This window comes from Oryzias melastigma, linkage group LG4, assembly GCF_002922805.2.
Source record: "Oryzias melastigma strain HK-1 linkage group LG4, ASM292280v2, whole genome shotgun sequence".
Taxonomy (NCBI): Eukaryota; Metazoa; Chordata; class Actinopteri; order Beloniformes; family Adrianichthyidae; genus Oryzias; species Oryzias melastigma.
In genome coordinates this window covers 1,555,394-1,566,732 of record NC_050515.1, presented here as the reverse complement: position 1 = coordinate 1,566,732, position 11,339 = coordinate 1,555,394, and the positions used below count along the sequence as shown (strand labels likewise).

General features: G+C 40.9%; 1 protein-coding gene across 1 annotated transcript in view; it reads left to right on the top strand.

Moving 5' to 3' along the window:
- Positions 1 to 2,934, top strand: part of LOC112150630 (vitamin D3 hydroxylase-associated protein) — a 13,887-nt gene extending 10,953 nt beyond the window's left edge. Inside the window, exons 10-15 of the mRNA XM_024279050.2 lie at positions 109 to 208; positions 282 to 325; positions 400 to 439; positions 510 to 618; positions 690 to 835; positions 2,339 to 2,934. Coding sequence (XP_024134818.1) covers positions 109 to 208; positions 282 to 325; positions 400 to 439; positions 510 to 618; positions 690 to 835; positions 2,339 to 2,461 — 562 coding nt within the window. The 3' untranslated portion in view covers positions 2,462 to 2,934. The remainder of the gene's footprint in view (positions 1 to 108; positions 209 to 281; positions 326 to 399; positions 440 to 509; positions 619 to 689; positions 836 to 2,338) is intronic.
- Positions 2,935 to 11,339: the final 8,405 nt, after the last annotated feature.

Genomic DNA, 11,339 nt, shown 5'->3' with positions numbered 1-11,339 from the left:
CCTTTTTTAGTTAGTTTTCTGTCTATTTTTCAATATTTCCGTCTGTTTTTCTTTCACTTTAGGCTGATCCTGATTTGTAATCTCCTCCTTCGTTCCCTTGTCTTTCAGGGAGGGGGGCCCCATCGACCCCTGCCTGGCGCCCCAGGCTCGCCTCTACAGTCTCCCCGCGTGGCTGAAGAAGACGCTGTCCTTCCTCTTCAAGCCTTTCGTGAGTTCCCTCTCTCCGTGTCCGTCGTTTGTCGTCGGCGTCCGTAAAGCGGTTGTTGTGTGTCCGTCTGCAGGCGCCTCGTTTCCCCGTGGTGCTCCGATCTCTCTGTGGGATCAGGTGAGAGCGAGTCCGTCCTCTGAAATTCACCGACAGGAAGTTCTGGTCCTCTGACTGGATCCGTTCTCCTATAGCTGCGTTTCAGATCTGTGGGAGCATCACGCCGCCGTCGAGGTGCTGTCGGTCTCCAGACACGTCTGCACTAACGGAGCGCAGAAACCTCAACCGTCTTTCTTCACAACAGGACTACGTCTCGGAGACCATCGCCGCTTGGAAGAGGTCCAACCTGGACGTGCTGCTGTGCCCCGTCCTCGGACCCGCCTTCAACTTCGGCTACTGTGGGAAGTTTTCAAGTACGTCAGAGGAGGGAAATAAAAATAAAAGAAAACGTTTGAGTTTTCTTGATAGATTTTCTCCTCTGAAGGTGGAATCAGTTACACCATGATCTACAACCTCCTTAACTTCCCCGCCGGCGTGCTCCCCGTCTCCAGAGTGACGGCGGAGGATGAGGAGAACCTGAAGGACTACAAAGGGAACTTCCAGGACTATTTGGATAAGCTCCTCCCACAGGTGACACAATCAGAGCTCATCAGAGTGTTTATGTTCTCTGATTTACTGTCGTTTTTTAATTGTTGACATGTTAAGGTTGAAAAGTTACAGTATATTAAAGATTTTGTGTTTAAGCGTCACCGACGACGCCTCAGCTGTTAAAGGGTTAAAAAGAAACAACAGCAATTCTGTCAAGTCTACAGTTTCTGTTGGTCAAATTTATACAAAAATAGTATTTTATTTTCAAGATTAAAGATGCATCAGCTGATTCTGAAGCTGTGAGGGAAGGATCACTTTGATCTAAGCCTGATCTGATAAGCTCAGTCTGTATTATCTCACACACGTCTAAGGAAAGTTTTTAGGGCTTTTTTTGTCGTTCTAGTGTGTCAAAGTCTCGGCCCGGGGGCCGGATCATTGATTGATTATTGTTATTAATGACCCGATGTTATCTTGAGCTCATTTCTAACTTGTATAATTTTGACTAAATATATTTTATGGAGAGTAAAATATTGATAGTTATTTAAGGTTTAAGTTGATTTATTCTGGAATAATATTCCTGCCTTTTTATTTTTCATAATTATGTTAAAAAGTTTTAAAGTTTAAAAAATTAGCATTCAGCTTTTTGGATAATTTTGGTGTTTGCTAAGATTTCTTAAGGCTATTTTGGATTTTAGCGAATATTTCACCTTCATGCTAGCTGTTTTGGCTAATTTATGTTTTTTTTCCATTTTTAAAAATATTTTACTGTTTACCTAATATTTCTGCTAAATGCTAGGATATTTTGAAGTTTGGCTAATATTTTTGCTACATGCTAGCTGTTTGGGCCCATTAGGCTTTTCTATTAAGTTTTTTAGGATATTTTGGAGTTTAGCTAATATTTCAGCTAGTTGCTAGCTGTTTTAGCTAATTTAAACTTTTCTTTTTTAATTATTTAGGCTCTTTTAAGCTTTTTTTTCATTTTTTGGGGGGATATTTTGGAAAAAATATCAGCTTGTTTATGTGCAAGGCATGATGGGACTGCAATACGTTTAGCTGTGGAGAAGTTAGAGATCTAAAGGTGATGTGCAGCAGACCTCTATGAACTGATGTCTATGGGATGCATAATGCATATCTACAGCTGTTAATGTAGAAAACACCCACAGTTTAGATATGTAATGGACGTGTCTGTGCGGTGGGATGCTGCTGAGCTTTGAATACTATTTATGGTAGAATTTGTGACTGTGTTTGATCCATTCACTAAAGATTTTTTACAGTGGCCTGTTTTTTTACCCCCTTTGATGCCTCCTATAGTTGCTTTTAAATTCCTTCTGTTTGATTGAAAGTTAAATGTTTTTGCCCTCAGATGTCTCCAATTCCTTTGGAAGTAATTTCATATTTTTCTGAGTTGTAAACACAATCAAACATGTTTTTGATAAAGCAGCAGTTTGGTTCAGGGCGCTCCTGCTGAGCTCCCTGGTTTGGCCAGCAGGTGGCAGCAGACCGGTGTGTTAGCCTGACAGGAGTGTGTCTGTCTGCTGTGTTCAGGCGGTGAGGGGCAGCCAGGGCCTCCCCGTGGCGGTGCAGTGCGTGGCGCTGCCGTGGCAGGATGAACTCTGTCTGCGCTTCATGAAGGAGGTGGAGCAGCTGGTGAAGCAGGACAGGAAGTAGACGTCCTGGACGACAGAGGAGGAGGTGGGGCCATGACCTTCGGGACGACAGTTATTAAAACATTTGATTTAAAGAAACAACTTTAGCTAACTCACATAAAAATGTCTGTAATTGTTTTCTTTGTTTTCATGAAGGGATTTGACATTTATTCTTAAAATTTGAAGTAATTTATTCATGTTTGATCCTTTTATAATTGATAATAATTATGACATGTTTAGTGTTTTACTTTGACAAAACGTGTCCTCTGTAGGGACATTTGTAAACCTGAATAACTGTACATCCTACTGAACAACTCCAGACGTGAAGGGGCGGAGCTCTGGGAATTGTAGTTTTTGGTGGACTTTGGTAATTAGGAGGATTCCAGGAATTTAATAGAAGGGAATTATTGTTTATGTACATGTAAAATAACCAAGAATGAACTTCTAAGAATTTTTGTAACTTTTCTGCCATTAAAAATTAGATTTCTGCTGAAAGAGTTCGTTTATTTGTTCACAATCTGTTCTGATCACTGAACTCTTACTGTATTTTCCGAAGTATAAGTCGCACCAAACTATAAGTGGTACCGAAGTATAAGTCGCATTAAAGTATATGTCGCATCAAAGTATAGGTGGTACCAGAGTATGAGTCGCACCGAAGTATAAGTCGCATCGAAGTATAAGTGGTACCAAAGTATAGGTGGTACCGAAGTATAAGTGGTACCAGAGTGTCAGTCGCATCAGAGTACGAGTTGTACCGAAGTAAAGTCGCATCAAAGTATACGTTGTACCTAAGTATAAGTCGCACCAGAGTATAAGTCGCATCGGAGTATAAGTTGTACCAGAGTATAAGTGGTACCAGAGTGTCAGTCGCATAAGAGTACGAGTCGCACCGAAGTATAGGTCGCTCTGGAGTATAAGTCGCACTTTAAGGAGAAAGTCTGACGTTTCAGAACAAATCCAACAAGCCAACGTCACAAAAAAAATAACTGATAAATAAATACAAGAATAGTAATCTTTGATCTGCATAAAAAAACATTAAAGTTTAAGAGGAAAACCATCAGATTCTCCTCCATGTTTGTTTTGGACGACACTTCTTCTGCTGTCAGTACTGAATACTTCAGATTCACGCCCTCTAGTGGTAATTAGAGGAAACAACCACTAAAAGACAACCGGTGTTTACTGGGAAAATAACTAATAAACGAGAATATTTATGTCTAAAAAAACAGAAATAAATCGCTTCTGAATATAAGTCGCACGCCTGGCTAAACTATGAAAAAAACTGCGACTTATACTCCAGAAGATACGGTATATTTCTAGCTTGATTCTTGCATCTGGAGCTCTGACGGAGTTTCTGACCTCCTGCACCTTTCCTCCATCACACGAAGTCAGATCATTTCCATCCGCGCTCACAGGGACCGTGGCAGGAAACAGAAAAGAGATCGGGGGGCCTAATGACACATGGCGCCTCCATCTGCACGGCCGGCGCGCCGCGTTGTCGTGGTGTGATTACCCCGTGCTTTTGTAAATATGTGTTTCTCTTTGCTTTACATAAATTTACATACGTGTGGAATGAGAAACCATCAGAGGCGATGTTCACTTCTCCCCGTCACAGCCTGATCTTTGCGTCCACCTGAGTGGGAATATTCCGGAGCACGCCGCGGAAGAAGGAGGGCACATTAGCGGCGCTGGAATTGAGAGGTTGTTCTTCGCATTATCTGCAGCACAGAGAGAGCGCGGCTCCGGCTGTGCCACTCAGTCAGGGAGCATTAAGCCGTAAGAGGCAATGAAGAGACGGCGGTCTGCAGAGACAGGTTGACGTTCATAAACCCCTCAGGATCCCAGACAGGAGTTATGACACGCTCACACGTCCTCGCCGCGCACGCCGGCCGAACATACCTGAACAACTTATCCAAAAACGAATGTTGGTTCAGAACTTTAAAGTCAGATTATTCATTTTGTTTTATTTTACTTAGAAAACAAGCATTGAAACTTTTGGAAAAACTGTTGGAATGACGTTTTAGATGTCGTGGACTACGATGCGTTTAAGGACTGACGTGGAAAAAGGAGAATTTCTTTGATAGAAGAAGAGGTGATGGGAAAATGAATTTATCTGTAAAAGTCAAAGAAAAAAGGACTTATCTGTTTCTTTAATATGACATTTTCATAAAAACCTAAAAAAATCCTTTTGAAAAAAAAGAAATGTTTAACTTCTAATGACGTATTTTAAAACAAACTACAGATATTCAATTTATCAATAACTGATATTTAACAGATGAACAATATTTTTAATTTAAATGCGTCTCTTGTGAATATTTGTAGTTAAATTTTTAATTTGAAAAATAGATTTTTAACCTCAATTGGACTTTCCTATCTAAATAAAGGTAAATACATAAATAAAATTTGCTAAAATATTAATTTAAAACTGAGATTTTATGGAAAACTGTAATAATAACAAACCAGGAGAAGCTAAACTTTCCTCCTTTAGCTTTTACAAAACGACAGTAATCATATTTTATTATTTTAATGAATTAAATATTGATTTTTTTTTCTTCAAATTAGTGTTCAAGACCAACTTTATTGATCATAAACATTTTCATTTGCTAAATTAGTAATGTTAACATTGATGGAATAAAGTAAATGAATCTTTATATTAAATTAAAAGCTGTTTTTCTCTAAAAACCAAAATGAAATTATTACTTTTTGGACAAATCAGTTAATAGTTTGATTGATTCAGTATTGATTATCTGTTTTAAACTCATCCTGCCCTCACATCATAATCTTTAACCCTCGTGTTCTCATGTGGGTCCAGATGACCCCACTACTGTAGCATCTGTGGTCAGACTGCAGCCTTCAGCACTGCCTTGCTCATAGGAACTCGAGATAAACAACATTAAAAAACATAACGAAAAAAAACGGATTCAGGGAAAAAGAAGAAACCTCATGAAGGAGAGATCTTCTCCCAGGACGGACAGGAGATGTACCAGGACTGTTAAAGAAGAATTAGATTATCTAACTGTACAACTACGCATTTGAATAGAGTTCATTAAGATAGGACTGGGGGACAGATGGGGGCGAGGTCCACGACCAGGATCAGGAGCACAGGCGACACACCAGGAGTCTGAAACCCCTCCCACTCCCACAGAGGGGAAAGAGGAACAACATGCGAATCACACTGCACCAAACAGAAGCACAGAATTTAGAGATGATAAATAATAAAGAGGAGAGTTGAAGTAAGTGAGAATAGAGAACAGAACCCAGAGCTGATGTGGATATTGTGTGAGTGGAGTGTTCTGATTGGTTGATGAGGAACCATGAGATCTTTAATGTAGGATTGGGCCACAGGTTAACAGGAGGATTCTAAACTTGATTCTGGGAAAAAAATGTAGATTTGAAACTTAAAAAAGAAAAAACTAAAACAGTGACCAGTTAAGTAAAGTTAACTTTTACATGGAGCTTTCCTTTTTTGTTTCTCATTCTTAGATTAGAAAAAAAGTCAAAGACGAAAAAAAGTACATTCATGTGCAAAACAATCAACCATGAGAAGTTATGCAGACATGTCAAACACAGGATAACTAAACATTAAGAGACCGTCTGAAAGGGAGTGGGAGGAACCGAACTTATATAGTCCCACCCCGACTCGACCGAACTATTTCCTCTACATGAATTATCAATATCCGGTTCAGGACTTAAAGGGTAACTAAACAGGGAAGTTGGAGGCTGACTCCGCCCACAGCCAAAATGGGAAAATCCAGTCAGAGGGGCGGGGCTTGGGGGCTGGACTGTTATCATTACTGGAGTTGCAGATCATGACGTCAGACTTCTGAAACTTTCATGGTTTGATCAATCACAAAATTCAACTGTAATACATCGATTCAACCTGTAGGGGGCAGCACACTGGCGGATTTTGACCATGTTTAAGAATTAAACTGTTTTATTTCAGTCAAAAATTTGGCAGTGACCAACAGACAGGACTTTTAAAGCTCCATTTATAGAAGTCAACAGCAAAAAAAACGTATTTTAGGGTTTGGTTACCCTTTAATATCAAATATTTATATCTTTCCAACATAGATTCAGGTTATTATGAATCCTCAAGTAACAATAAATCAAATGACTATTCAAGTAGATATAACACTATTGAAAAAAATCATTAATATAAATCAAGTATGAAACATCACCAAAAATATATATGTATTCAGATTATTTTTCATTGGAAATCATTAATGTAAAGCAATTATCTTAGGAATGTACACTTACCCCCCCCATGGAAAATCCTTAAAAAGCCCCTGTGTAGAATTAGGATCAGCTCAGCAGCAAAAACTCAAAAATCTGAATTGAAACAGAAAACAAAAAACTGAAAAAATGAAAAACAAAAAAAATAAATTAAAGTTGAAAGTACATAGAAACATTTTTTTTAAATTGGTAACAGTTTAAATTTTTTTCCAAGTTTCAAATTTACATTTTCTTTCAAATTTCTGATATTTTTTTTTTCAAATTTTCAATAATTCCTTTAAGTTTTCAAAATGTTATTTTCGAGTTTAAAAATTCTTTCAAATTTTCTTCTTTTTTTATCACCATCCCTGTTTTTTCGTTCACTTTAAGTGGACCCTGATTGGACCCGTTCAGAACACAGTCGCTGTTTGAGGATTCAGAACTTTGAGAAGGACGTGGGCCTCAGAGTTGGTGAAGTGCGGTTCCTGCGGGGGGCGGAGCTATTCTCCCGCCGCAACGTCTCATTGATAAGAGCAGAAAAGAGCTCATTTACAGGAAGCTGAGGCCATCAGATCAGGTGCTTTAAAAACCATCCAAACACACTCAGACCCAACAAACAGAACACCTTCATATCACCACAACTAAACTCGGATGATTCTGTCTTAATGTCCCATTTCAGGGACCGCGGCGCCCACCGTCCTAATGGCGCTGTGGAATTGAACCCGGTAATGTTGGGCGCGGCGGGGTTCCCGCCTCCCAGACGATCCGAGTGACAAGTTCATCCTGCAGCCGCAGACGGCTCCGGCAGACAGCTTTCCCGTCTCCGGTCCATTTCCCCGGCCGTTAGGGGGCTTGTGGGGGGGTCCGATTAACAGGCCGCTGATACAGGTGTGCAGAGGTATCAAGCTGCACTTCTGTCCATACAGCAAGCTCCGGACTTCTGACAGCTGCGGTTTCCCTGTGACAGGATTAACCGGCAGCTTCTCCGATTCTGTGACTCAACAATTCGGTGATCCACGTTCTATCGGTTTAAAGAGTCCTATCCCGAGTTTCAGACGCTTTCAGGATTCTTTCTTTTCTGTTCCGCTTCCCCTGTTTTTTTTGCTGCATTGGGTTGTTCTCCAGCCCCCACATCCTCTCTTTTTTTTGCACATCTGCTGGGTTTGGGTTTTCCTTTCTTCCCTCCAGCGCCGCGCTCGGCCCGAGGCCCTTATACCCAAATTGGTTTACATTGGAGAGATAAATGCTCTGCAAATGCGCTTAAACACATACAGTAAAAATTGCAGACAGTGCGTGTCAGGATTATCACCCGAGTCAGGGGGAAAAAGGAGAGCGCCTCGGTGGCACAAAGCCGGCGAGCCGGAGTGAAGCCTGCAGATACAGTCCGTCTCATCCAGTCCTCAGAAGAAAGAGAGCGGGATTTAGCATTTGCATGCCAGTCTGTAATTCCCGGCATTAGAGAAGTTCTCGCCAACAGTCAAACTCCTGCGGCATTGTGGAAGTATTGTTTCACACGGGTGAGCAAACTGTGGAGTTACACTTTGGAGAAGGTGTTTTGGTCCGGGGGGGCGAGACCACCCCCCAACCCGTCAGGACCACCGCAGAGCAAAAAATAGGAATTCCTTACAGTCACTAAGAACAACAAGCTAAAGTCCCATCAGTTTTCACACTCCTAAATGTGTGAGTTTGTTCTCCGTATTTGACCCCTCCCCTGGGGGAGTGGTGAGCTGCAGACACAGCGGCGCTCAAGAACCATTTGGTGGTTTACCCCCCCAATCCAACCCCTTAATGCTGAGTGTCAAGCAGGGAGGCAGTTTTAGAGTCTTCGTATGACTCGGTCTGGATTTGAACTCACGACCTTCCAGTCTCAGAGCGGACACTCTACCGCCGGGCCGCTGGTCATGTGTGGCATCCTCTGTAGAAAATGGTTTTCTTCCAGAAAATGAAGTCAAATCAGTCGCCGTTCTGGGCCCCAACGCGCCACTTTTTGACGTTTTAGGGGTCCCCAACCCGTCGTTTTTGGACGTGCTGCCTTTTCCTATTAAATCAGGGGTCCCCGACCACTGGGACACAAACCAGTATGAGGGTCGCTTGGTACCGGACCACATTTGCTAATCAGGGGTCCCCAACGCTTGTGACACTGTATTAAACGGGTGAATGGATGAGAACCGGTGCTGGTACCGAACCGGTAGGTAGGTTAGGGTACCAGTACTGGTACCAGGTTAAGGTACCCTAACCTGGGGTACCTGGGGTACCCTAACCTGGTACTCCAAGCCTAAGCCAGTACTGGTTTGGCCATCCATTAAGGCACATGTGTCAAAGTCAAGGCCCGGGGGCTAGCTGTTTTGTCTAATTTGGGCTTTTCTTTTTAAGAGTTTTATTCTGTTTTGGAGTTAGGCTAGTATTTACACACTAGCTGTTATTGATAATTTAAGCTTTTTTCAGTTTTTTTAATATTTTTAGCTACATGCTGTTTTGACTAACCTAAGTCTTTTTTGTTTTTGTTTTTTATGCTTATTTGGCATGTAGCTAACATTTCCTCTGGCTATCAGCTTCAGTGTTTTCAGATATCATATTCTGCATCTTCAGAAGCCAAATCCATCTTACAGCATTCACGCTAACATTATCACAGGTAATACTTTATCTAAATGTAGTTTTAGTGTTCAATAAATGTCTATCCTGTTCAGTCTGCAACCTAAGGTGTGTTTTGGATTATTTTGGCATTTACTAAGATTTGTGTGTGATTTTATAAAGTGATTAGTCACAGAAGTTGTCGGCAAATACTTTATCTGAAAAAAAATTATCTGAATTATTGAGATTAATTGTTTCCCAGCTTGCAATGAATTAATTAATGTTTTAAATCGATTCCCGACCCTAATAAAAACATATTTGAGTGTTTGTGAATAAATTATGTTTTAAAAATCTTCAAAGACTTCACAAAAGTCTTCAAATAAAACAGAATGAATGCTCTGTTCTTGTTTTTTTTTTAAATTCAGGTTCACTTTAGTTTTTTTTTTACAAAAACAAAAAGTAAAATCCAGAAAAAATCTTGCATGTTGCCACATTCCTGCTCAGCTTGTTGCAGCATGTGGAACCAGGCGGCACCTTCATCAAAAATAACGTTTTGGGTTTCGGATATGAAGTCTGAGTCCTGGACGACGGTGGACCCCCAGCTTCTGAAAAATATGACTGATGGGTTTGAATGAGGAGGTCCCCCAAAAAGACAGTCAAACTAAACGGAAAAAAATTAAAACTTTTTACAATAAAAAGTACAGATAATTTAGAAAAATCTGAAGACTTTAAGGATTGAACACAAAAAACTGCAACCTTTAGCTCTAAAAGAGCCGTTTTGTCCAATTTCTTACTGATCCAAACCCAGAAAAATATTTTTAAAACTTTTATGGCCATTAAAAGGTTTAATTAAAAAGTAAAGCTTTCAAATATATAATAATTGCTATAGTGTTCCATAAATAACCATTTTAAGTTCTTTTACTTTTGACAGCAGCACACAAGTTCCTTTCAAAATAAAAGACACCTCAAATGAGCAGATTTAGCTGAATTAAAATGGCTAAAAAGCCAAATAAAACACGACATTGTCATCATTTGATGCATCTTCATCCTTTATTTGCTTTTTATTCAACTTTTTAGCCTAACTTTGTCTTCTAACAACAACTTGAGTCAGCAGAAGATCCTAAAATCTTTTCACATTTTCAGAGTTTTTCTTCAAAGCTGAAAAGGTTAGTGAGGTTGCAGACTTCTGAACTGTCACAATATTTATCCTACAAAAACAAAGAGGACTTTTTCTGTATTTTTGAGGCCTTTGAATCATTAACAGCTGCAAAATGTTTGTTAAAATTGCATCCAGGTGGGGTTCAGTTTGCACCTGTTCTACCTGTGCAGGTAAAACACTGAAGAAAATGTTCCGTTTTGTTTCTTCTGTCCCACCTGCTGCTGCTTCTTCCCCCCGAGGGCACTAAACTCTTGTCGCTGTCTGCTGGCTTCAGTGTAAAACCTCTCCACACGCTTTCCTATGCAGATGCGGGCCTCCCTGAAAGACCCCTCTTTCTCCTCGCCGCCGCTTGCCCCCTCCCTCCCAACGGACGCAGACCCCCAACAGAAAGCCCAGAAATCACAGCGCCCCATTCAATCATTGTTTTTCCCCTCTAACCCCCTTTATGGTCCCACTAAAGGTTTTAACGGGGCAGAGAAGGAGGGCTGTCACTGAGGAAACTTAGCCCATTGATGAAGTGACAGGAGCTGCCAGAATATGATCCTAATCCTGTTTCCAGCATTCTTTTAGCCTGCTGGCATCGCAATTCCTCCACACATTCTCTGAGCTGTCAACTAGGAAAATCCCTCTAATAGCGCATTGCCCAGATACACATCAAAGAGCTCCTGGAAACCCTTCAGCGGCTTAGCCGCCATAGACACGCTCGCATTCCCAGCAGCTTTCCCGACGCGCTGCATCCAGATGTTCCCCACAAAGTGACCGAAGAATCACCAAAGGATTGTGGGAAGGGTTTCTTGTTTCCTTAAACGTTTCCTTGTTGAGGCTTCCCCACTTTCGTGGCGGCGAGGGAAAGCATCCAAACAGGTGTGTGAACTCTGCTGACTCCACAAACCCTTTCACTTCTACTTTATCTGCTTCTATTCTTACTTAATCCATCGATATCCAAACCAAAAGGTAATCT